The sequence below is a fragment of the Leptosomus discolor genome, chromosome 4 (genome assembly GCF_034619465.1).
Source record: "Leptosomus discolor isolate bLepDis1 chromosome 4, bLepDis1.hap2, whole genome shotgun sequence".
In the NCBI taxonomy this organism is placed as follows: domain Eukaryota; kingdom Metazoa; phylum Chordata; class Aves; order Leptosomiformes; family Leptosomidae; genus Leptosomus; species Leptosomus discolor.
In genome coordinates this window covers 83,770,222-83,795,852 of record NC_141394.1, presented here as the reverse complement: position 1 = coordinate 83,795,852, position 25,631 = coordinate 83,770,222, and the positions used below count along the sequence as shown (strand labels likewise).

General features: G+C 57.9%; 2 protein-coding genes across 4 annotated transcripts; both read right to left on the bottom strand.

Annotated features, from left to right (window-relative positions):
• Window positions 1-11,190: 11,190 nt before the first annotated feature.
• Window positions 11,191-18,297, bottom strand: LOC147415775 (uncharacterized). Of its 3 annotated transcripts, XR_015183477.1 has the most exons (6): window positions 18,272-18,297; window positions 14,780-14,851; window positions 12,691-13,312; window positions 11,988-12,022; window positions 11,711-11,877; window positions 11,191-11,608 (listed from the first exon to the last, which is right to left on the bottom strand). XR_015183477.1 is itself a non-coding variant. In XM_086464523.1 (5 exons), the coding sequence occupies exons 1-5, from the start codon at window positions 18,274-18,276 to the stop codon at window positions 11,528-11,530; spliced, it is 360 nt and encodes a 119-aa protein (XP_086320649.1). In that variant the 5' UTR covers window positions 18,277-18,297; the 3' UTR covers window positions 11,191-11,527. The 3 variants fall into 3 exon arrangements, 2 of the variants coding, with proteins under 2 accessions (XP_086320649.1, XP_086320650.1); XM_086464523.1 differs by lacking the exon at window positions 12,691-13,312; XM_086464524.1 differs by lacking the exons at window positions 12,691-13,312; window positions 14,780-14,851; window positions 18,272-18,297 and adding an exon at window positions 13,360-13,456.
• On the bottom strand, window positions 18,298-23,788 carry LOC147415774 (uncharacterized). The gene is made up of 5 exons (XM_086464521.1): window positions 23,742-23,788; window positions 22,123-22,238; window positions 21,653-21,748; window positions 18,595-18,793; window positions 18,298-18,396 (listed from the first exon to the last, which is right to left on the bottom strand). The coding sequence occupies exons 2-5, from the start codon at window positions 22,232-22,234 to the stop codon at window positions 18,378-18,380; spliced, it is 426 nt and encodes a 141-aa protein (XP_086320647.1). The 5' UTR covers window positions 22,235-22,238; window positions 23,742-23,788; the 3' UTR covers window positions 18,298-18,377.
• Between the last annotated feature and the right edge of the window lie 1,843 nt (window positions 23,789-25,631).

Sequence of the window (25,631 nt, the reverse complement as noted above, 5' to 3'; positions counted from 1 at the left end):
CGGAGGACTGAGGGGCACTTCCGGCGTCATGGAGGACCGCGGGGAAGCGGCGGGAGCCTGCCGGAGCCCCGGAGGAGCCGGTGAGTCCTCCGCGAAACGAGTGCCGCCGTCTCGGGGCCGCATCCGCGTCGTTTCTCTCCGGAGCTGCGGTCGGTGCTTGGAGACTGGGGGGGGGGGGGGGGGGGGGGGGGTGTATGGCGCCGCCATCTTGTGAAGGCTGAGGCTGCCCGCGGCGGGGATGGGGCCGCGCGGGCAGGAGGAGACAGGCCGCCGCCCCGCCGTGCAGAGCTGCGTTCCTTGCGTGTTTCGGCAGGAATCGCTGTTGAATCCGTCTCGCTCTCCACGGCTTCCGGGCAGCTTCTCCGCCGGCCCTGCCGGTCCGCGGTTAGGCCGGCGCGGGGCACCGGTGACGGGACCTGCGTGCGTGCGTGAGGGGCTCTTGCGAGAAGAGCCTCACAATAACCAGGCTCAGCTCCGGGGCGGCACTAGTAAATGGCATGGTCCTCGGGCGCCGTTAATCCGTGCCACGCGTTTGAGCTGGAATTTGAGATAATAGTCTGTTATTTAAATGGCCCGATTGAAGAGTTGACTGGTACAAAAAGCCGGTGAACGAACGGCTCACAGCCAGCGAGCGCTCCGTGTACCGCTGCTGAAGGGAGCAGGAGCAAAGCGCAGGCACCGGACTGACACAAGAGGAAAAGGTTCATTACCGTTGGAAATCACGGTTTCGGATTGTGAATTAGGACTCTAATTAGGGGTACGTTCACGACGACCGTTACCCTAAACTGCTCCCAATTGGTATTCCATTTCTGCTTCCTAATGAGAAAATTTTCATCTGATGGTGCTGCGGGGGTATCTTTAGTGCATCAGTTTAAAGATGGCTAGTGTTGTTAAACGGGCATTCATGATGCCCAGTTAGCGTTCAGTCTGTTTCTAAAATGAAATCTAAGTTTTTGTTCGTCGGATTTAATTGGCGTCGTTTTTTTCTTTTAGCTCTACTTGGGAGGAATTGGTACCCGTCCCCTCCTCCGCCCCCAATGGCTATGTTTAAATTTTGGCAGTCGTGACTCCCTGTTGGTTTTCTAATTTTCCTTTTATTTTAAATCTAAATCTTTTAGCGCTATGTTAGTTCACCGCCGCCCGGGAATTCTTTTAGTACCTACGTTTAAACGTAGCCGTTATTGAACGATTCCTTTTTTTATTTCTCTTTATCTAAAAATCTAAAGCTTCGATTACTCTTTTGGTTCTAAGCAGGAGTCACTGTTGCCTCCCAGCTTGCTTACAGCGGTGTGATCGTTTAAGCGTTAGAGCCTCCCAATTAGTTTCCAGTTCAATTGGTTTAGCAGTGGTTATGTTTAAATGGAGCTGTTAACGACTCCCAATTAGTTTTCTGTCTTTATCACTTGAAGAGGGTCTCTAAACTATTAATTTTTTGAATTGCAATACGGACTGGGAATAATTACTGCCTGGTTCGTTAAGTAATATCTGCCACTAAATTTAGTCATTACTCAATCCTAGGTAATATTTCTTCTCTTTAGGCGCGCTCTAATATTTTGTGACTTTACCACGAAGTGGATTAACTAGGACGCGTGATTTTTTTCTTTTCCTGTTAGAGTTGTTTCGCTACAGGTATTCCTTCCAGTTAGTGCTCTGTTGTTGATATTCTGCTGCTTGCCCTTTGATTACATCAATGGGGAGTAAGTCCTGTCTGCAGAGTGGGAAGCAATAGCTAGAGCGGACGACGGGCAGTATTTGCTCCCAAAGACTATTCTGGTTACTGTGACGGACATTTTTATTTTAAACGTTTTGGCGTAAACGAGCGGTAAAAATTAAACTAATAGAAACTGACCACTTTGGAATTCCCCAGGAAAAACCACCGGAGCGCCTCGACGCGACCGGAGCGAGGACGCCTGCCGCGGTCCACTTGGGACGCTCGACGGTTTTGCGCTCCGTCTCCAAAGTTTGAAGCTCCGCGGAGCGCACCCTCCCCGAGCGGCGACTCGGCCTGTAGCCACCGCCCGCTCTTCTCTCCGGCTCCGCCACCCGTTTTTCCAGAGCAGCCCAAAATCCCGGGGAAGCGAACCCGCGCACAGCAGATACGCCGCGACACCAAACCTCCGGCTGTCCAGCTGCGCCGCCCCCGACCGTCGCTGCTGCGCCAACGGGAGCCTCCGGCCGACGCAGTGCCGAGCGCCCGCGACCCCGTCGGCCGCCGGCTCTGCCAGCGGCGTGGTCTGGCGAAATCCGCGACGCTGCCGAGTCTGCGGCATGCTTCTTTAGTGAAAGAAAATGCCGTTTCAACTCTCAAGTCCAACCTGCAAGGAAAAACAAACCCCGCGTACAAGGCTAGACCCGTTCCTGTCTGTTGCAGAACTTGTACCAGCGCTACATTCTGGACAGGACCGAACGACAAAGCAGAATTACAGCCTGCAAGAATCCTCCTCTCAGAGCTCTCTGGTTGCAAAGTGAATATTGTAGATCACCAGCAGTTGTAAGACACTGAGACTCCTACTGTTCTCCATCTGCCTCCCTCAACAGAAAGAAGTCCCAAAGGACAGAAAACACCGGGATAGGGTTGAAACCAAACCGAACCCAAACCAAAAACCAAAACCAAGGAAAAACCGTCGGGGAAAAGAACCCCAAAGCATCAGGAACTGTACCAAGCACCTTAAGTAACACTGAAGCGACTCGAACCAAAACAAGTGACAAAGCACCTCAGGAGAGGTGCCAGGAAAGACAAATGAGTCCACACAGAGCAACGCCCGTGTCCTTCTGAGAGGACTAGGCAGGTGAGAGAAGGCCCTTTCAAGACCCGTGGTTCTGAGAAGGCCACTTGTCACGCAGATTGATTCTGGTGCCTGGATGGGAAATGGAGGGGACTGAGGGGCACACGAAGGGGAGGGAGGAACTCGGACAGCTTACGGAGATGCCTGCGGTGCAAAGCCAAAAAGACGGCTGCAGGATGGCTCGGCGTCGGTGCCATCGACCCCCCCCAAAGATGCTGTGACCCCACTTGGGGACGACAACCTCTGGCCCTGGCACCCCCGGGGCTGGGCAGAGGCAGCAGCGCTCGGCGTAGCTGGTGGCAGGGGGCCCGACGGGGTGGAACGCGTCCCGGCAGGGCCTGGCCAGGCCCAGGAGCACATCTGGTCCTCGCTGAGGGGCTGGAGCCGCTGGGGGCCTGAGGAGTACAGGGGTGGTCTGGTGTCCCCGGCCGCAGCTCTTCCCTGCCGCAGCCGCCTGCGCTCCTGTCCGCGCCCGAAGCCCCATGGCCGCAGAGGCAGCTGGGTCTGGAGCTGCCAGCGCCAGCAGCCCCAGAGCAGAATGAGCTCCCTGAGCAGAGGCTGAGGCTCATATACCCCAGGCCCCGCCCCCGGGCAAGTGGTGGGGATGGGACACAAGGGGGGGCGGTGCCGGTGGGGGACGGGGGGGGGGGGGGTGGGCAGCAAGGCACGCCAACGGGAGGGTGGGGCATGGGGCAAAAAAGTCACGCCCACGGGGGGGCGGTGCTGGGGTGGGGTGCAGGACAACAAAGGCAAACCCGGGAAAGGGAGGGGGTGGGGGCGTGGCAGGGCACGGCCACTGTCGGCGAAGCCATGGGGGGGGCGGTGCCGGGGCGAGGTGCAAAGCAGCAAGGCACGCCCACGGGGGGGCGGTGCCGGGGCAGGGCGCAGAAAAGCAAGGCACGCCCACGGGGGGCGGTGCCGGGGCGGGGCGCGGAAAAGCAAGGCACGCCCACGGGGGGGCGGTGCCGGGGCGGGGCGCGGAAAAGCAAGGCACGCCCACGGGGGGGCGGTGCCGGGGCGGGGCGCAGAAAAGCAAGGCACGCCCACGGGGGGGCGGTGCCGGGGCGGGGCGCAGAAAAGCAAGGCACGCCCACGGGGGGGCGGTGCCGGGGCGGGGCGCGGAAAAGCAAGGCACGCCCACGGGGGGGCGGTGCCGGGGCGGGGTGCGGAAAAGCAAGGCACGCCCATGGGGGGGCGGGGCGCGGGGAAGCAGGGCACGCCCACGGGGGGGCGGTGCCGGGGCGGGGAAGCAGGGCACGCCCACGGGGGGGCGGTGCCGGGGCGGGGCGCGGGGAAGCAGGGCACGCCCACGGGGGGGGCGGTGCCGGGGCGGGGCGCGGGGAAGCAGGGCACGCCCACGGGGGGGGCGGTGCCGGGGCGGGGCGTGGGGAAGCAGGGCACGCCCACGGGGGGGGCGGTGCCGGGGCGGGGCGCGGGGAAGCAGGGCACGCCCACGGGGGGGGGCGGTGCCGGGGCGGGGCGCGGGGAAGCTGGGCACGCCCACGGGGGGGGGCGGTGCCGGGGCAGAAAAGGCACACCCGGGTCGGGGGGGCGCGGGGGCATGCAGGGCACTCCTACAGTGGCCAGTGCCGAAGAATGGCAGCAAGGCACGCTCACGGCGGGGGGGAGGCGCCGGGTGGATTTGGGGCCAGGCACACGCACCCTTGGCAAGGCCACCGAATTGGGGGTGGCATGGGAAAAACCCCACCTGCAGCCACGGACGGAGGGATGGGGGAGCATAGACAGGTGCAGACGGGGTGCGCATCCTCACGGCTGCTCGATAGTCTCACCTTCAAGTCCTAGGAAGGGAAATGCGGTCACAAACACTCCTCACAAAAAACAAGTTGCCATCCTGCAGGAAGTTCAGAATTCCGGGAAAATCCAGTGCACCTAGAACAAAACAGCACCAAAACTATCAGTTAAAAAGGCTCTGTGTTTTAAAACCCTCTTGTCGCCCCTGAACACCCCCTAGGAAACTGCTGACAAAAACAAGAAAAAAAGAAAGCCCAAGCTGCATCCCAGGGCACTTTCTACTGTGGGTGCTGCTGGACCTTGCCTAGTCCCAGAGTTCTCGCCTCGCACAGAAGAAGGAGCTTCCTGGAAGAGCTCGGGGCTCATCTACCCCAGGCCCCAACCACCACCCTTCCCACAATCATAGGAAACTGGGTAAACTGAGACACGGAGAGAGGGGACCTAGAAATGCCAGTTTCACAAGCAATGAGGAAGAATGAAATCAGAGATGGTGGGGTGCCAGAAAGGAAATGACAGGAAAGGTAGAAGGTGACACTTTACAGGGCAATGCTAGCAAAGGAGCAAAAAGCTTTGGGGAAGCAGACAGTCTGAAAGGCAGACAGAGGCAGGGACAGGCAAGGAGGCAGGCAGAGATCCAGAGAACCGAGGCAGGGATGGCCCTCGACACACACGAGGGGACACGTGGCTCCTGGCGCCAACAGCAGACCTTCACCACCCCGAGGCTTTTCTCTCTGCTTCTGCCCCTTCCTCCTCCACAGTGCCAGCTGCCTGACCTTAGGAGTAGGCAGTGGGTGACTCAACGCACTTCTCTCACGAGGTTTCCTGGACATGCAGCAGCTCACACGTGTGCAGCCAACAGAGGCGCCAAGGTCCTGGTACTGTGTTATGGCGGCATTCTCTGTTGTGGATGGGTGGGAGGGATCCTTCCTTGCCACAGGGACCAGCTGGAGACAGCTGCCTGTGGAAGCCCCTTGGTTTGACTCCTCACCCAGCTCTTGCAGGCAGGCATGCCCAGGCAGCCCCCTTCCTAGCCCAAAGCAAGGTCAGCCCCATCAATAGCCTCACTGGCCACACCTGCCCCAGCTGGAGCCCATCAGGAACAGGGGCCTGGGCAAAGTCCCACAGCACATGGCCCCCTCCCTGGCACCTGCTCACAGCCACGAGCTCTGCACCCAGGGGCTTGAAAACCATCCAGGGGCACAGAGGAGGCAGGAAAAGTTCACTCACTCCTGCCCAGAACAAATCCTGGCACTGAGCTGGCTACAAGGCTTGGTGTGCAAACGCAGCAGGGCAGCAGGAGAGAAGAGAAGGGAAAAAGCAGGAGGAAGGTAAAGAAGAGGTGGGGGACAGGCAGCCAGCAAACAGGATGCTGCAAACAGGAGAGGGACAGGGAGCAGGACAGTAGCGTAGAGAGAGGAGTACTGGGACACTGAGCAAAAAACCCAGGGAGAGATGGAGGAATACATAAGAGAGCGGGGGAGCAGGAGAGAGAGTCCAAAGGGACCAGCAGGACCACAAGGCAGGTACAAGATGAGGGACAGGGAAATATTGTAAAGCAATAGGGGAAAAGAAACAGAGGCAAGAACTAACACATAGGGTCAGGAAGATAAAAAGAGGGAGCCTTACAAAGACAATGTAAAAAGTGACACCATTTTTACCCCCATCTTGACTTCCACATTTTCCCTGCCTTCGCACCCCATCTCAGCCTCCACTTTCTTCCAGCCCTGTCTCTCCCCCTGGCTTGAGGGGAAGCCCCAGTGCAATCAGGAAGGTGTTAGGCTGTCCATCAGGCTCCCACAGCAAAGGGGCCAGGACAGAAAGCCATTGCTGGCCCTCCCCATCCCTGGGCAGCCCTTTCCCAGGCAGCAGAAGGAGCGACAGGCAGGGCAGCAGAGATGGACCGGGACACACACAGGAGAACGTGTGACTCACCCCAGCTCCCGGCAGCAGCTCAGATCTTCAGTGCCCCAACACTTTTCTCTCAACTCCCCTCCACTGCCAGGCTGGCCAGCGGCTCACACACACAGCCGATGCAGGCACCAAGCTCCCAGCAACGTGTGCTGGTGGTCTGCTCCATCATGGACAGCTCAGGGGGATACTTCCTCACCACAGGGACCAGCCATTCCATGCTGGAGGCACCTCCAGCTCCTTCCTCAGCCAGTTTTCCTTTATCAGCTCCCTCAGGCAGCCCCTTTATAGCCCACAGGAGGGCCGGCCCTGTTATTAGCCCCACTGGCCACACCTGGAGCCCTTCAGGAACAGGGGCCACAGGCAAGAACAAGCACCCAGGGACAAGGAGCTCTGAAGAGGGAGATGTAGGAAGAAAATGTAAAAAGTGATACTGCTTTTCCACTCTCCCACCCACCCCTGCCCTTGGGAAAGCCTGATGGAAACCATGAGACTTAAGGGTGTCCCTGCTGGGTGCCCCTCATTCCCCCTGATATCTACTGGTGATGGCATTTTGGGCCCAAGGAAGTGCCAGAGCGAAGTTTGGAGTGCAAACAGTTTATTTAAAACAGTTTGCGTCTGGAGCAGCAGTTCTTGTAGAGGTGGGGGCAAGGCAGGTGCATGGAGCAGGGACAAGGGGACACAAAACATGGTAATGGGAGGCAGGTGCAAGGCACACCCATGGCGGGGGGGGGGGGGGAAGGCAGGTGCACAGGGGGAGGATAGGGTGTGAGCTATGCACGCCCATAAAGTGGGTACAAAAATCTGTCAGGGATAACCTGATTGAGGAAGATGAAGTTGACCTTGACAGCATTCCAGTATACCCTTGAAAAGATGGAAGAAGTGGATGAAGAATGTTGTAAACAAGTTTGAGGAAGTTAGAAGAGACTGAGCAAGTAAATGCCACAGAGCAGAAACTTGGCAAGAGAACAGTAGGTACAGTGAGAAATACAGTAGGAGCTCCAGCCAGTCATTATGTGAATGGACAGAGCTATTGAGCGAATCATTTTAGCAGCCTTAGTGCATGAACAGGTGGACAGATAAGAAAGGTTATAAAAGGGTACGCTTTTTCTGCTGCATCATCTCAGCCATCTTGGTTTTTGCAACTTAATAAAGACTGCCTTCTTACATATACTCTTGTCGTTGTCCATCCCTACCATGAAAAAAAAAGCAGGCAAGGCAGGCCCATGGGAGGCAGGGACATGACAAGTAGGGCCAGGCACACACACGGGAGTCAAGGCCACAAAGATCGGGGTGGCATGGGAAAAACCCCACCTGAAGGCAGAGACAGGGGTATGGGGGGGCATAGACAGGTGCAGATGTGGTGCACATCCTCATGCTACTCGATAATCTCACCTTCAGTCCTAGGAAGGGAAATGGGGTTACACACTTGTCACAAAAAACAAGTTGGCATCCTGCAGGAAGTTCAGAATTCCGGGAAAATCCAGTGCACCTAGAACAAAACCACAGCAAAACTGTCAGTTAAAAAAGCTGTGTGTTTTAGAACCCTCTCGTCACCCCTTAACACTCCGTATGAAACTGCTGACAAATAATAAAAAAAAAAGCCCAAGCTGCATCCCAGGGCTCTCTCTACTGTGGGTGCTGCTGGAGCGTGCCCAATCCCACAGCTCTCACCTCGCACAGAAGGAGCTCCCTGGGCAGAGCCCGGGACTCATCTACCCCAGGCCCCGCCCACTGCCTTTCCAAACATCCCCCGGGGAAGGGGCCGCCGCGGGGCACAAATGTGAGAGCGTCCGGTGCGTAGCCCACTCAGTGTAGACCGTAGCAGGAGAGAGCGGGGCAGCGCGCACCCGGAGCTGCAGTACCGTCTTTTGGTCACAGGGTGGCAGCAGGGTGCGCGGCAGCGCCGCCGGAGCTGCATAACCGCTTTTTGGTCATAGGGTGGCAGCAGGGAGCGCGGAAAGCTCCTCTGGGCCTGCAGTACCGACGTTCGGTCACAGGGTGGCAGCAGGGAGCGCGACAGCGCCTTCGGGGCTGCAGTACCGCTTTTCAATCACAGGGTGGCAGCAGGGTGCGCGGCAGCGCCGCCGGGGCTGTAGTACCGCTTTTTGATCACAGGGTGGCAGCAGGGAGCGCGAAAAGTGCCTTCGGGGCTGCAGTACTACGTTTCGGTCACAGGGTGGTAGCAGAGAACGCGGCAGCGGCAGCAAAGAGCGCGGCAGCGTGCCGTCGGTGCTGCAGTACCGCTTTCTGGTCACAGGGTGACAGCAGAGAGCGCGAAAAGTGCCTTCGGTGTCGCAGTACCGCTGTTCGGTCACAGGCAGCAGAGAGCGCGGCAGCGCCGCCGGGGCTGCAATACAGCTTTTCGGTCACAGTGGGGCAGCAGGGAGTGCGGCAACGCGCCGTCAAAGCGCATGCGCGGCTTCACTGCTACAGTACCGCACTGTGGTCATAGGGTGGCAGCAGAGAGCGCGGCCGCACGCCGCTAGAGCTGCAGTACCGCTTTTTGGTCAAAGTGTGGCAGCAGGGAGCGCGGCAACGCGCCGCTAAAGCGCATGCGCGGCTTCTCGTCTGCAGTACCGACCTTTGCTCACACGGTGGCAGCAGAGAGCGCAGCAACGCGCTGCCATGGCGCATGCGCCGCTTCCAAGCTGCAGTACCGATCTTTGCTCACACGGTGGCAGCAGAGAGCGCAGCAGCGCCCCGCCAAAGCGCATGCGCGGCTTCTAGACTGCAGTACCGACCGTTGCTCACGCGGTGGCAGCAGAGAGCGCGGCAACGCGTCGCCAAAGCGCCTGCGCGGCTTCCTGGCTGCAGTACCGACCTTTGCTCACACGGTGGCAGCAGAGAGCGCGGCAGCACGCTGCCGGTGCTGCAGTATTGCTTTTCGGTCACAGGGTGGCAGCAGGGAGCGCGGCAGCGCCTTCGGGGCTGCAGTACTGCTTTTTGGTCACACGGTGGCAGCAGAGAGGGTCACAAATCGGTGTCACCGCACACGCGCGTGTACCACGCCCCAGTACCCAACCCTAGTCAAATCGTGGTAGCAGAGCGCGCCGCAGGCGGCCGCCAGCGCGCATCCCGGCCTGCAGTACCGCACACCCCCCACGCGCAGGCAGCACAAAGCGCCGTTTCACGCAGCACCCCCGTGTGGTCACAGCGGCGCAGCAGCACCTGCGTCTTTCTCTGACACTGGGGGTACAGGGGGACCCGGAGAGGGGTGGGGGATGACCGACACCAACGGCTCTCCCTGGCATAACCCACAGACGAGCACTCACCTGCCACAGCCCACGAGACAGAATCCACGCTTGATGCCTGCCCCCCGCCAGATCATCGACGCTGGCTGCTGCACAGCAGAGGGGTGGGAGGCGTCCGCCAAAGGACGGTGCCGTGGCTCTTGCTCGCACTCGGCTCTGCCACGTTCCCCGTCCCGGACCACGCCGTGGCTCTTGCTCGCACTCGGCTCTGCCACGTTCCCCGTCCCGGACCACGCCGTGGCTCTTGCTCGCACTCGGCTCTGCCACGTTCCCCGTCCCGGACCATGCCGTGGCTCTTGCTCGCACTCGGCTCTGCCACGTTCCCCGTCCCGGACCACGCCGTGGCTCTTGCTCGCACTCGGCTCTGCCACGTTCCCCGTCCCGGACCACGCCCGGATGGGCTCCCCAGAGCAACAACTGCCCCTTTCCCCACCGGACAGCCGTGGCTGCTGTGCCTGCGGGGCAGCCCTTGGATAGAGACAGAGCTGGCCCCGCGGGGCGAGAGCGCTGAGCAACCGGCAGGCAAACCTGGGGGGGGGGGGTGTGGGGGGGAGCTGCTGCGCAGCACCGGACACTCACAGCAAGACATCGGGAAACAAAAGGCCCCAGCCATAGTTCAGCACATTAGAAGAACAACACAGAAGAAAGGAGAGGAATTCAATAGAACGAGGGACAGGAGAGCAGTCGAACTGAAGGAGCCCAGCCCGAAATACAGACGCATCCTCTACAAACCAGAGTGATTTGAATACTTAACACTCCATAGAAAGACAAACAGATACGATTTCCAACCCATTCTTAGCAGAAAAGCAACTGCTCTTGCTCATGTTTGATGCCCTTCCTTACAGCACTGCTGCAGGACAAGGCTGTACACCCCCATTTAGATCTATGCTTACACCTGTCTCCAAAATACACAGTTGTTATTTGACTCTGCTCCTGCCCCGCCTTGTTCTATCATGTCACATAATTAGAAACAAAGTACTTCAGAGCGCTCTGTCAAAACACAGGGAAGAAACCCAGTAACACGCAGCTGCCTCTGGCTTGGAAGAGTTAGACAAACCCCTGACCGCTTAAGTACACCTCATATATTACACGCTGTACTGATTCAGCAGCGAGTTTAAACTGCATTAGTCATTCTGCCAATTATACAATTTTAACTTTCTCTAGAGTTTCATATATGATAGGAAAAGATCAGCGAAATAATAGATCCCCCACATGGTTTTACTCATTAAAAAGAAAAAAAAAAAAAAGAAATTCAAATCCCCAGGGCTGCAATAGGTAAGGCCACCGAACAGGACTGGCAGACGCACTAAGGCTTCTGGCTGTACCAAAGCACGCAGAGGAACATTTTTTAATCGTATCTCGACTGTTGCAACCGAGAATGTAAAGACCAGCGACGCTATCCACTTTTGGAACACCTGCTGTGCTTCGGTCTTCAGAAATAAATTGACTTTTCTGTTGTTTTGTTTTTCAAAAGAGGGCAAAAGGTCTCGCTGCTCATGACTTCTACAGCCAAGCACACAGAGTCCAACAGGCAGTTCGTATAACGCAATTTCTTTGAAGGAGAAAGATTTCCATTCTGGGAAAATCTCTTTTCCAACTGAAACCAAAGTTACGCTCTGCAGGACAACGGTCCCCGGTCCCTCAGCTTCGCTTCCAGAGGGCTGGGGATCCGCGTCCATCCTCAACAGAAACCACATCAACTAACCCGATTACTCCTGCAGTTGCCATGTTCCTCCACGTCGCCTGCAGAAAAAAAAACCCCACACACCGCTGACAGCGGTAGTTGTCACACGGGTCACCACAGACCTCCTCCAAACACCCTCCTCCTCAAAAGGAACGTGGTCTTCCGCTCAACTGCTCCGCACCGATTCCCATGTTGGACGCTGCAGCTGTCATTGCTTGCAGCACCTAAGGTAGCAACAGACAAGAGAAATACCGTCACGCTTGGGAGAAATCACCAGCCCCACGCTCCTCCTTGCTGCTCCTTAGTTCACCACCTCAAAAGCTCACCCAACTCCAAAGGCAGCTGCGTAACACCTGCACAAACGCACAGAAACGCTTGACCGAGCTGCCACAGGACGCTCCGCTCTCGGACACCAGCCCGGCTGACAACCGCCTCGCCTCCTCAGGCCGCTGGTCAGTGCGCGGCTTCGCCCCTCCGAGGCTACGTGCGTGACCTGCGAAAGCCAAAACAAAAGGCACGTGCTGAGATACCCCTCGAAACCACAGCCTGCCCGTGCCCATTCCCCTCTCCTCCTCCTCTACTTCGGCCGTGCACCCACCCTACCTCTGCCAGCTGCCGCGTTGTGGCTCAGGTACCACCTGTAAAACACAACCCATAAGGGATGCTTATAAACTTCACGAACAACTCAACACCTGAAAAGTAACTGCGCTGCTGCAGCCCACCAGTGCCAGCTCGCCTCGCCCCAGCCACTCGTGGTGCCCATACCCCGCTTCGCTCGCTGCTTCGCGCCTTCGGAATACAACAAACCTACCAAGACCTGTCAGCTGCTCACACAGCCACCGGCCGCATCTGCCCGCCGACACCTCACGCCAACCCACCTTCTTACGGTCACTGCCCCGCCCCTCCTCTAACCCTTTGGCGCACGGCTTGTCTCACTGCATCTGAAAACGGCATCGAACGAGTCACCCAGATGCGGAGCAACAGCTTAACGGTTCCAGAGGTCTCCTTTCCACGTAGGAATACCCTCTAGTCTCCAACAACAGCCAGCCAGCCATCACAGAAAACCAAAGCCAAAGCAACACCTGGCCCTAGGCGTATGACCCTTAACGCCTTCGTCCCCGGAAGTCAAACGCCGCAGCCCCTGATGAAAAGATACGGCCGCAACCGCAACGGTGGACGCGCGAGAAGCTGGGCCCCAAGACCCAACATCCACAGGACGTGGAGAAGTCATCGTCCCAGAAGAGGGCTCCGTGAGAACAGACCGCTCGACAGCGGATACCCCAGTGCATCCCAGACCACCCGTCACCTTCTTGGACACGAGACGTGCCGGACAGATCTGCATGTGGAGCTTCTCTCGCGAGACGGGGAGCGCTCGGTCGGCGGTACCCCGGTGAGTCGAGGAGCACGAGACCCTCGGTGCAGCTACTGATGCGCCCGCCTACCGCAAAAGAATAAAACGCCGGAGCATTGAGACCCCAGTAATGTGTGGTATAGCGCACATGGAACAAGCACCACCGACCACCTCCTTACAGCTGAACCCCTTGAGGAATCACAGCGGCGGTCGGCTGACGGAAAAACCACGGCGGCTGAAAGATCTAACACAGGCACCTTACAACCACAGAAACCGGTGCTAAACACACAACAGGTGAAAAACAACATGGAAACGTAACTGCTGTGACCGGCACTGCGACACGTCTCATCGGGCGCGTCATGAAAAAGTCAGAAACGGAATAATGGGAAGGCTCGCATGCCCAGGCCCACGACAGAAGACAGACTCCGGCCGAAGACTGTTACCAGCGCAAAGAACACAGACACCCTTCTCTGAGAAGTTCTGGGGAAGATGCCTTCTCGAGAAACGCTCAAGCTCCGTATACAGGCGAATACAAGATGCTCACTCTAACCCCCGCTGGACAATCTCACCATCAGTCCTATTAAGAGAGAAAAAACAGTGTAGATCAAGACATCAGCAACTTACACAGCACGCAGTAAAAACGGTGGGGAAAAAAACCAAGGTTCCATCTCCCATAGTCAGGAATTCCAGAAAAACGCAATGCATCTAAAATAAAAAAAAAAAAAAAGTGGCAGGCTATTAAACCATTTTGCCACCCCCAAACCCTCAGCGGAAAACCGCCAGCCTGAAACAACAAAAACAACTGCATACAAGGGTACTTCCTACTACGCCTACAGCCGAACCTCGGCTGGTCCCGCAACTCTTTTCTCACACCGATGCCTCTGCTTCTCGCCGTGACCAAACCCCCGACACCCACGCAGCCCAGGTGGCTCCAAGAGCTTCCGCCAGCAACCGGACCAGCGGAGCGCCCGCACCGCAGCAGCCCTGGAGCAGAACGGGCTCCCTGTGCAGAGGCCAGGGCTCGTACACCTGGGGCCCTGCTCACCGCCCTTCCTGCAGTCCCCTGGGAAAGGGGCTGGGGCGACCCCCAGCAGATACAAGGGCAGCCGGAGGAGCAGCAGGGAGTTTCCTCACCTGCCTCCGTGTCATGGGGTACAAAGCGCTGAGCAAAGACAGCGACCCATACCGCAAAGGACGACACCTGCTCTTCTACTGCATCTGCGGCACCAGCAACGTGACCAGGCAGGGAATTAAACTAACAGAACCACTTTAACTGGGAGAATAAGGACACAAACCTGAGCCAGATGCAGTCAGCAACATCCCTGGGGAGGAACCGGCAACTAGAGTCCTCAGCGCTGCCCCAGGAGACATAAAGAACGGCCAACTGTTGTCCACAGCGACGGCCACCCCTTTCCCCAGGCAGGAACCCCTCCTTCTGCAGGAGCTCCTGGGGACGCCCCCTCCTGCCCCAGACCGATGCCAATGGCACCCACGCTTATGGGGCAATAAAGCACGCTCGTGGGTCAGCTTGCTGCTGCGAGGGCAGGGTCTGGGGTGGTCGGGGGCTATGGGACAGGTGCTGGAGCTGTGGGCAGCTGCATGGGGCGCGCAGGCTGGAGCACTTTTCCAGGGGGTGGGAAGGCCTCCAGGTGCCTGGAGGCAGCCATCTGCCCCTCTTCCTCCTTCCTCTCCACCAGCTCAGAAAATCCCTGGGAGCTGCCCTGAGGGGGCCCAACTCCAACTGACCCTCGGCCCGTCTGCTGTTGGCACTCTCGGGCAGGTGTGCCCCAACAGCACCATCCCCTAGGGCGGCAGCCCCATGACACAGAGCAGCCATCGCCATCAGCCTCGCTGGCTCCCTCCCGGGCTCCTCCGGCATCAGCCCACAGCTGCAGCCATGGCCCCTTACCCCCCGCTGTGTACCTGCTCCCCTGGACTCTCTGACGCTCAGCGAGTACAAAGCAGACAGAGTGAGGGTTTATTTACGAACGCATCTAAGTGCCAGGAACGCGCCTGCTCTGGGGCTCAGAGCCCGTCCACTCACCCTTCCCTAGGACCGCTTGGCAGTCCACGCTGGGGCAGCGGGTACAGAGAACGAAAACACAGCCATGGGGAGCTGGGCAGAGGAACAGAAAGAGAAAAATAAGGTGAGGGAGAGGAACTGAGGAGCAGAGAAAGAGAGGTACCGGGAAAAGAACAGAGAGGGGGAGACACAGATAAAGAAAGGACACAGAGCCCTGCAGGGACATGGCGCAAGGAAAACGGGGTCAGGGAGCCGGGCGGGTGAAAAGAGCGTGCCCACCAGCCCTGTGCCCAGGGGGCAGCAGCAGCCTTTCCTCACGGGGAGGTGGCAGCGGGCACGGCGGCCCCATCCCACAGGCCCTGCAGCATCGCGCGGCCGTTACCGGCGGCACCCGCCAGCAGGACAGCCATCACTCGACCCCCGCAGCGCAGCACCTCCTCCCCTGGGCTCCCTCACAGCCCCTTGCCCACTGTGAAGGGACTGCAAACGCAGCCAGGAGGGCAAAGGAGATGGCGAATGTTTCTTCAGTCATGCAGGTAGCGGGTGCAGCGAGAGCACCTGAGGCAGGGAACGGGATGGCAAGCGAAGGACAGGGACAGGGAGCCCGACAGGTGGAGAAAGAAGCAGCAGGGAGAGAAGAAGAGAGGCAGCAGATAGAGGGAGAAGGGAGCAGGGCAGAGACCAACAAAGGAGGACGGAGACGCAGGAAAAACCTGGGACAGGCAGCACAACAGAGAAGAAGGAAAGAAGAACAGGGGCAGGAAGCTGGACCTAGACACATGGAGAAAAACAACAAAGAACAGGGCAGAGAGGGAGGATGAAACAACAGGGACAGGGAGCCAAGACAGCCAACGATGGAGGGAAGGGGCGGGGGTGGGGGGAACAACAACACGGTACAAACCACAGAGCTACACACTACAGGCGGAAGAATTAAGAAATAGGGATGGGGAGCCAGAAAAAAAAAAGCTGGAGAGCAAAAACTATAGCGATGCATACAAAAAGAAGGGAGGGAATATTAAAATAGCATCATCAGGGAGCCAGAGAAAGCGAGAAAGGACAAAAGCAACAGGCTACAGGGCAGAGAGGGAGGCATTCATGAGCAGCAACAGAGCTCCAGCCACAGAGAGACGGAAAAAAGTACAAGACTTCACGGGCTGCAGGGCAGAGAAGGAAGAATTGACCAACAGGGACTGGGGACCAGACAGAGCGTGATCGAGAACAGAAAAAAATAGCAGCGGGCTACAGGGAAGAGGAATTCAAGAGCAGGGACTGGGAGGTGGACAGAGAGACAGAAAAAAGAAAAAAAAAAACACGAAACAGCGATGGGCTATGAGCCAAATAGGGAGGAAGTAAAAAATAGCAGCAGGGAGCCAGACAGAAGAGACTGAGAAACACAGACCAATAGCTTGGGGCTACGGGACAGAGGCTATGGAATGAAAAGGCAGAGAGAGGGAGCCAGACAGAGAGCAGGGGGAAAATCCAGACAGGCTACGGAAGGCAGAAGGAGGAATTAAAATCTGGGGACAGGGAGCTGAACAGAGAGGGATGGCGACAGCAGGGAAGAGCAGCGGGTGCAGGAGTAAGAAGGAGAAAATAATCAATAGGGACAGGGAGCTGGATACAGAGGGATGGAGAAAGGCAAAAATAGGGGTGGGGTAGAGGGCAGAGAGTAAGAATTAAAAAATGGGGGCACTGAGACAGACATACAGATGGAGAAAAGAGAAAAGCGACAGGCTACACAGCAAAGCAGGAGGAATTAAAAAACATGGACAGGAAGTGCGAAAATGACAAGGGGATGGGGGGGGAAGGCAGGGGACTCCAGGACACAGGACACCTGACAGGCAACAGGACAGAGAGGGAGGAATTAAAAGGGAGGGACTAGGAGCTGGGAGAGGGGGAGAAAGAAAAAGAATCACAGCACGCTACAGGGCTGAGAAGGAAGAAACTGAACAACAGGGACAGGGAAACGGCCAAAGAGAGCCCAAAGAAAGAAAATGTGCCGATGGGCTACAGGACAGAGAGGGAGGAGTGAAAAAACAGGGAGCCAGAGCCAGGCACAGAGAGATCGAGACAGAAAAAACAGCCAGGAGCAAAGAGGGGGGGTGGGGGTGGGAGGGGCGGGGGCGGGAAGATGTGAGGATCTGGAGCCAGACAGACAAACAGCAAAAGAAAATGGCAGCGACGGGCTCCAGGGAGGAGAGGGAGGAATGAAAAGACAGAGACGAGGGGCCGGACCCAGTGTGACACACACAGGAAGCACAGCAACAGCTGGAGGGCAGAGAGAGAAGAATTAAAACACAGGGACAGGGTGCCAGAGGTGGGGTGGGGAGACAGATAAAGGGGGAGGGGGCGGACAGAAAGACAGGCTACAGGGAGAAGCAGGAGGAATTAAAAAATTGGGATCCAGAGCCAGACAGAGAGAAGGAGAAAGCAGCACAATCACCACAGGCTACAGGGCCCAGAAGGAAGAAACTGAAAAACAGAGAAGCGGGAGCCGTCCAGAGAGAGATATGAAGAAAGGGAAGATAGCGGGGAGCCGCCACACAGCAGCAAGGGAAAGATTAAAAAGGTGGGGCAGGGAGCCAGACAGGGAGCGATGGAGAAAGAAACAAAGCCCCGCGATGGGCTACAGGACAGAGAGGGAGCAACTGAAGACTCGGGAAAAGGAGCGGGACAGAGAACGGAAAAACAGCGATGGGCCACAGGGCGGAGGGAGGAACCACATATGTGGGGAGAGGGAACCGGCCAGAGAGAGATGAGGACAGACAGATAACAGCACTGGGCTACAGGGCCGAGAGGGAGAAACAAAAACGGGGACCGAGAGCCGGGAACAGGAGAGACACAGAAACACCAAATCGCAATAGGCCACAGGACAGAGAGGGAAGAAGTAAACATCTGGGACCAGGAGCAACCTACAGAGAGACGTCAGGAAACAGAAGTTTCAAGAACAATGTGTACGAGGCAGAGAGGAAGGCATTTTTAAAAGTGGGTAAAGACAGGGACAGGGAGCCCAACAGAGACACAGAGAACGAGAAAGCAACGATGGGCTGCGAGACAGACAGGGAGGAACTGAAAAATCCCAGCAGGGAGCCGGACAGGGCGAGACGGCAAAAGGAATGAAATCGCGACGCAAACCTCGAAAGTGACAGGCTGCAGGGCAGAGAGGGAGGAACTTTAAAAAATCCAGATCTTGTGCTGGACCAAGAGAGACTGAGCAAATAAAAATGGTGAGGCCTAAGGTGGCACAGAGCAAGGAATTAAACAACAGGGACAGAGAGCCAAACAGAGAAAAGTCCCGACAGGCTTCCAGAGAGAGAGGGGGGAATTTAAAACTAGAGACCAGGAGCTGGACAGAGAGAGACTGAGAAAGGGAAAAAAAAAAAAAAAAAAAGATGGGGGGAGGGGGGAAATCACAGCAGCATGTGAAAGGCAGGGGGCCAGGGGAGGGAAAGGGAGGGCCTGGGATGCACAAGTCGGGCGGGGGCGATGGGGCCCCGAGGGCCCAGGACTCACCACATCTCCCGCTCTCAGTGCTGCCGCTCTCAGTGCTGCCGGGAAAATTTGCCCGTTCAGACGCTTCCTTCTCTTCCTCTCCTCCCTTCCTCTTCTGTAGCTCCGGTCACATGGTGGTTCTCCACCTAAAAGATTACATGGCCGTCTCAACTCTTGCGAGACAAGGCTTCCTAGACATGTAGCCTCACTCGCTCATGCGTCACACAGCTGTACCGCGCCGTGGGTTACACACACGGACTCTGCGGTGCACACCAGCAGGCTTGGTCTTGCCTGCAGCGGGAAGCAGCTGCCGGCCGGATAGCCTTCGATTTCTTCTTCTTTACCTTTCTCTGGCCTCTCCAGCTTCAGCCGCAGCAGCTCCTGTCCACTGCCCACAGCCAGCAAGCGCTCCGCCAGTCCCTTTTTGCCCCCACGCCATGACGAGAGCGAGGCCAGGCAGAGACAACCCAGGCAAGACCAAGGCGGATGCAGACAACAGCATCCCCAGGGGAGGAAGGGACACCTGTGCCCTCAGTGTAGCCTCTGGAAGACAAGAAGAAGAATCAGTGACCATTATGACCGTAGATCATCCCTGGCCAAATCGCCTCCTTCCACAGAAGCTTCTGGAGATGCCGCTTTTTCCCTGCACTGCAGCTAATGGCACCCACGTTAAGGCAGAATCAAGTGCATCCGAGGGCCAGCTTGTTGCCATCACAACAGGGTGACCTGGGGCTGCAAGACAGGCTGCAGGGGAGGAGCTGGAGCGGGGTGCAGCTGCGCGGGGCGAGCGGGGCCGGGGGAGCTCTGTCGAGTCGGAGAGGCGCCCGACGCCTGCGCCTGGAGGAGCGTCCGCCTCCTCCCCCTCTTCCCTCCCACCAGCTCCCGGGAGCTCTCCGGGGCTGCCCTGACCCGGCTCACCCCGAGCAGACCGGCAGCCCGCCGCAGCACGGGCTTTGAGGCTTCCCGTCCCGCCGCCCCCGGCGGCCAGCGGCCAGCAGAGACCCCCGCACCCGCCGAAGGGGCTCGCTCCCCTCACCGCCGACCTCGGCCCTCACCCGCCGCCATGCTGCTCCCGCGCATGCGCCAGCCGCCGACGGCGCGCCGCAAGGACCACATCCGGCGCGCGACCGCCGCAAAGCGGGACCGCGCTTTGGCCGCGCGGCAGCAGCGCCTACGGGACGGCGCGTGCCCGGGGCGACCCCGGCGCCGCAGCCCCGCGCGTTGCGCGCCGAGCGCCCGCCGGCCCCGCGACCCTCGGGCGGCAGCGGCGCGGAGCGACGCGACCGGGAGGCAGCGGCCAGCGCCGGGCACCGCCCCGCGGGCACCATGGCGGCAGCGGGAGGACACGCCCCCGGCGGGGCGGGGCGGGGAAGGGGCGGGTCTGAGCGTGGGCTGGGGGCGAGGGGCAAGTCGGGGGGTGCAGGCGGCCCCCGAAGTCCGGAAGCATGGCGGGGCGGCGGGAGGGCGGTGCCGAGCATGGCGGGGCGGAGGGGGCACAAGGTCGGAGGGCAGGGGGTTCGGGGGGCACGTCCCGCAAAAACCTCGCATGGGGCAACAGCTCCGTGGGAATCACTGGGGGGGGCAGGGATGTGCCGGGGCGGAGGGGGGGCAGCACAGCGGGGAGGAGACCCTCTTGGCCGGGGACTCTCCCCACCGGACAGCCCCGGCTGCAGCACCCGCGGGTCCCCGCTGGAGACAGAGCCAGGACCCTCCGGCCGCAGGGCTGGCGCCGCCGTGCAAGCACGCTGAACGGCCTGCAGGCAAACCTGGGCGGGGGGAGCTGCCGAGCAGCACCAGACACAACACGGCAGCTCTAGAACAAAAATCCCAAGTTATGTCTCAGCATATCAGACAAGCAACACAGGAGAAAGCAGAGGAATTCAGTGAGAATGAGAGCTAGGATAGTAGTTGAGCTAAAGGAGGTCAGCTCAAAATACAACACGTCTGTTCAAAGCCAGAGCCATCGGTACGCTCAAAAAAAAAAAAAAAAAAAATCAATATTAAGACTCATCAATACAATTTTGAACGCATTCTCAGCATAAAAGCAAACACGCTTGATAGTGCTGGAAAACGTCTCATCCCTTTCTCACACCACCCCTGGGGGGAGATAACCCCCCCCCCACGTGAGACCGCAGGAAGACCTCGTACCGTCATCAGACTCACTGCAACACCTACAGCCCTTGCGCCGCCGCCGCCGCCGCTGCACGTCTCGCTTGCTCTGTCAATAAATCTGCAGAGTGAAGTGTAAAACTTTAAATAAACATAATAAAGTCAGGTTTAAAACTTTCTTTAAAGAAAGAACAAATCTCAGTCGTTCACTTTATACCAAAAAGGCACGTGGATGTTCATGTACATCCAACAAAAATGCTTACGCTAGAAAAGTATTTGATTTGATGTTTGTGTTAACTGCACTCACCCAGCTGCAAGCAGATACCATTAAATCACCTGTCTCCAAAGTACACCGTCCCCATCCGACTGGGGGGTTTCTTGCGCGTTACACCATTAGGAGGGACGTCTGGGCAGCTGCACCGCCCAGGAGAGATGCCACCCAATGGCCAGGGAAACGCACCATCGAAAGCCAGACAGAAATAAAGTACTTCAGAGAGCTCCCTCCAAATATGGGGAAAAACACCCGTAACATTCAGCAGCCTCTCTTTTTTAACACATAGAAGAAATACCGAATTGCTTAAACACCCTCATCAATCGTACCCTGAAGCTCTCGGGTGGTTACAGCTTAAGATAAGAGATCTCTATATTATTTTACTGGGGCGGGGGGGGGAGGCAGATGGGATGATGAAGGACAGGGACGACGACACAATGCAGAAATCAAATACCCAGTGCTGCAATGCTTAAGGCTACCAAACGGGACTGGAAGATTTGCCAGAGAGAGGTGGGGGGGAAAAAAACGACCAAACAAGCAAAAAAAACCCCAAACAACACAACACAAAAAAACCCCCGACCCACGACCTTGATTGCTCTTAGTATAGATGTCAGTATCTCAGTCAGGTTTCCACATACCCCTATGAGATATTTTAAACACGTAAGGACTGAAAAAGCAGAAAGCTTTTATCTGGAACACAGTCCATTTCTTCAGAACACCCAAACTCTGACGCACAGTTTCTTTCCCCTTTCAGTACCACACAATGCTCACAGAATCGTTTCTCAGCAAGCGCATAAAGCAGAAGGCTACGCACGGTCTCAGGAAGAGGAAATAAACGGAGGGGAGTACGCTTCGCACAGGCACAAAGTGCTCCAGAACAGACCTTATTTTATTTTGAGTGTTTCTGCTGAAGTACTTCCTATCAAAACTAGAGAAGGAGAGCTGGCACGTTCTTCACGTTCACTTTAAAGTCCGTACTACAAGTACCCAGGGAAAAATGCAGACACACGTGGCAGACGTACCTTGTCCTTGCAGGCCACTCGGGATCCTTTCCACCCGTCTTGTACCTCCAGGGCAGAAGAAAGGGTGACCATGGTGAAATGGTGCCAGTTGACATTCTGCTGAGAGAGGAAAAAAAACCCTAAAAAAACCAAATCACCTTTTAGCATAAAGCAGGCTAGGAATCAAAAGCTCCCTATTTCAGTGAAGGTTTGCAAAGACTACAACTGAGTGGAGGAAAAAGCATTTTGCATCGTCTTTGGTACAGCTGTTGAGACAGGCCACTAGAGATTTTGGTTTTCATAGAAAACAGGGCGCTCTTTGCCTTTCTTTTTTCCTTCTGACTCATTGGCAGCTTCAGTATCACCAGAACTACCTTCCCTAGATCCACACAGATAACTACGCACCTTTTCTCAAGCCTACATAGAGCCAGGGTTTCCTCACCCTAGACACCCCAAGTCGAATACTTTCCTTAAAGAGTACAGCGACCCACCTGCCCTCGTCAACTGTGTCCTTGCAGAAACTGCCCCTTCACAGCTCATCCCCGTCTCAGCGTATTTTCCTGCTGGAGGATGAAGTGCAGAAGATCCGTATCCCCACAACATTTGCCTGTGAGGGTACATGTTCAGAAATACTCTGGATCTCTAAGACAGATAGGCGTCATTTCCGTGGTTTCAATCATCAGAACTCAATTCTAAGGACTTCCACATTTGTGAAGGAACGAACTAACTTTTAAATGTAGGGTCTGTATGCTACAGTCCTATGGGGGGGTAGGAGAGAAAGGCATTACAGATTGAAAAAAGGAAAAAAAAAAAAAAAGGCATGATTCGGAGCTCCCAATCATTACGGAGTGGTGGGGACAGTAATAAAAGCAAAGACAAACAGCAGCAACATTAAGTGAAATCTGGCTTTAATTCTGATCACGTCTTTAAGAGACTCTCCAAGTCTACACCTCAGTCCTACGAAGGACTAGTCCTTTTTTGGAAAGACAAGCTTTTTTTTATTATTTTTTTATTTTTTTATTTTTTTATATAAATGTCCTAGACTGAGGGCTCCATGGAACAGAATGTGGACTGAACCACAGTACAAAGTCATCAACGCTCTAATGAAAAAAACAAATCGATTATAAACCAAGTTTAAACATCACTTTTCATCCTGTTTCTTTGGTTACATTTCTACCGGCATCTAGGTGCTCAGAAGTTCCCTGTCCTGACACCACAGGTTACTGACAAGGTACTCGGGCATGTAAAAATAAAAGGCCATCTCCATCTCGCCCATAAAATCAGGGCGAACCAAGAGAAGAGAAACGCTCAAGGCAGCAACAGGAAGCTCTGCACTTCTCACAGCGGAAAGTCTGTTCCTCGACCCGGAAAAAAAAAAAACACTCCCGACTCCCAAGGGACCTCCCGGGGAACGAGCCGTGCTCCGTTAACGGCGCTTTGTCCCCAGCTTCTCTGCCCCGGCAGCCGATGGGCCGTTTCCCGGGGTTGGGTGGGGAGGGGCGGGGGGACCCTTCCACTCACTCGCCCCGGCCCCTCCGCGCTCCCCCAGCCCCACACGGGCCATCGTCCAAGCACCGACCGCAGCCGCCCGCGCGGGATCTTCCTCGCGGGACGCGAGACGTGACGCCGGGAAGAGGCGGCGGAACAGGAACCGCCTGGTCAGGTCGCCCGGTCAGCGGCGAGAACACTGGGCAGAGTTCTGCCCGAGGGGCCAGGCCGGGTCCCCGGGAGCCCCGGCCGGCCGGTTTCTCTCCCCTTTGCCCGGCACCGAGCATACCCCACCGCCCCGCCCCGGACACCTCGAGCACCGCCCGGCCCGCTCCGGCGCACCGGCAGGGCTGCCCGGCAGCGCCGCGCCTCGTGACCGCCGGTCCTGCCGTGCCGCGAGAGGCGCCCGCCCGGTTTCCGGCCCTGCAGGGACACCGCCCCCCCCCTACACGGCGCGGCTGCCCCCCGCCCGGCTCCGGGCGGCCCCCGCCGCTCCTTCCCACACGGCGCGGCTCCGCCGCAGCCCCCACGCTCCTCGCCCCCGACACGGGCCCCGCGGCCTGGCCGCCCGCCTCACGGCTTTCCCCGGGACCCGCCGGTCGATCGCCCGGTCCTCCCTCACCCGCTCCCTCGGTGGAACCGCAGCCCCAGCCCCGCAACGCTGGGCGACCGCCGCTCCTACCGTGACTCGCACTGCCGGGCGGTGCACTGCAGACTGCAGGAAACAAGAAGTGACGTCCCGGGGGTGGCGGGGAGAAAGGCGGAAGTAACGCTTCCGGCGGGGCGACGGGATGCAGGAAGACGCGCCCACCAGGGCGGGGGGATGCGGCAAAGCGCGCCCCCTGCCGGGCGGGGGGAACAAGGAAAACACACCCCGGGGCGGGCGGGAGCACTGCGGGGCAGCGCCAAAGCACGAGCACCGGGGGCGGGGGGAGCGGGACGGCACCGCCGGGAGACCGGCGACCGGGAGACTCCGCGCACCCGCCGAAGGGGGTGACTCGCTCGCCTCACCGGTGCCCTCGGCCCTTCCCCGGCGCGCCGCCGTGCAGCTGCCGGGCACGCGCTTGCCCCGCCCACCAACGACGCGCCGGAAGGGCCGGAGCCGGCGCGCGAACGCCGGGCTGCAGGACTGCGTCTCGGGCACGGGGCGACGAGCGGAGCGGCAGCGCCGGCCCCGCGCCCGCGGAGCGGCAGCGGGGCTGCCTTACCGGGAGGCAGCAGCGAGCGCCAGGCACCCCCCGCAGTGTCGCATGGCCGCTGCGGGCGAACGGCAGCGTGGAAACAGCGAGCGGCACCGCGCATGCGCGGGTCGGGGCTGCAGTACCTGCCCTTGGTCGCATGGAGGCAGCACAGAGCATCACAAATCGCAACCAAAGCGCATGCGCGGTTTCCAGCGTGCAGTACCGTTTCTTGGTCACACGGTGGCAGCAGAGAGCGCAGCAACGCGCCGCCAAAGCGCATGCGCGGCTTCCAGGCTGCAGTACCCGATTTCGGTCACACGGTGGTAGCAGAGAGGGCGGCCACGCGCCGCCAAAGCGCATGCGCGGTTCCCCGGCTGCAGTACCCGATTTCGGTCACACGGTGGCAGCAGAGAGCGCGGAGACGCGCCGCCAAAGCGCATGCGCGGCTTCCAAACTGCAGTATTGCATTTCGGTCACACGGTGGCAGCAGAGAGCGCGGCAGCGCCGCGGCGGCTGCAGTACCGCTTTTGGGTCACAGGGTGGCAGGAGAGAGCGCGGCAACGCCACCGGGACTGCAGTACCCAATTTCGGTCACACGGTGGCAGCAGAGAGGCCGGCAGCACCTATGGTCTCAGGGGACAGAAAAACTTTAAAAAGTTCGAAAACGGCGTAGAGAGAGCACAAAGTTAACCGCAAAGTCGACGTCACGTGCACCATGTAGCTGCACGCCTGGAAGCATGAAATTCAGCATTGGGCGAAGTGGCAAGCACTGGGCAGGTGGCCACCATCACTGGGTCCATGTCTGGTGTTCTGTGGATGCCCGGAGGAGTGTGAGATGGGGCAGAGACCTCGTGGTCCCAGTCCCCCATTCTCTTTGCCCTGAACAAAAGGAGCCACTACCTCCACCCATGAACAGACTTTGCAGCATCAACACAAGCGATTGACTATAGTCATCCCCACACTCACACATATACCCTGGTGATGTCATGTAAAACTTCGAGTATAAATATCACCCCAATTTCAGCCCAAAAATCAGGACACGATCAACTCGGAACCACATCAACGACTGGACGGATTGGCGAATTCGCTCCTTCGCCATCCCCCCCACTCGGGACACCATGTGGGTAAGATTATTTACCTCACCTAACGCTGAGAGATGTACTTTTCCTCCTGGGGTGTATTTCACATTTTCTCCTTAGGTGCATTTCTGTGCTTCCCTGAGTGTATCCTTGGTTCTTGTTTGTCCCGACTCTACTGTCTCTTGTCCCCCTGTTCAATGGGCTTGTCTATTTGCCAGACGGCCAGGCCTACAGCAGGCGAGGTGTTATTGT

Coding starts and splice junctions, on each gene's coding strand:
- LOC147415775 (XM_086464523.1), bottom strand. Junction 12,023..14,779: donor CCAAGCGGTCCTAGGGAAGG/GTGAGTGGACGG, acceptor TGTGTTTTACAG/GTGGTACCTGAGCCACAACG. Junction 11,878..11,987: donor CAACGCGGCAGCTGGCAGAG/GTAGGGTGGGTG, acceptor TGGCTTTCGCAG/GTCACGCACGTAGCCTCGGA.
- LOC147415774 (XM_086464521.1), bottom strand. CDS start 22,234: ATGTTGTGGGGATACGGATCTTCTGCACTTCATCCTCCAGCAGGAAAA. Junction 21,749..22,122: donor GACACAGTTGACGAGGGCAG/GTGGGTCGCTGT, acceptor CTCTCTCAGCAG/AATGTCAACTGGCACCATTT. Junction 18,794..21,652: donor GAGTGGCCTGCAAGGACAAG/GTACGTCTGCCA, acceptor CTTGTCTTCCAG/AGGCTACACTGAGGGCACAG.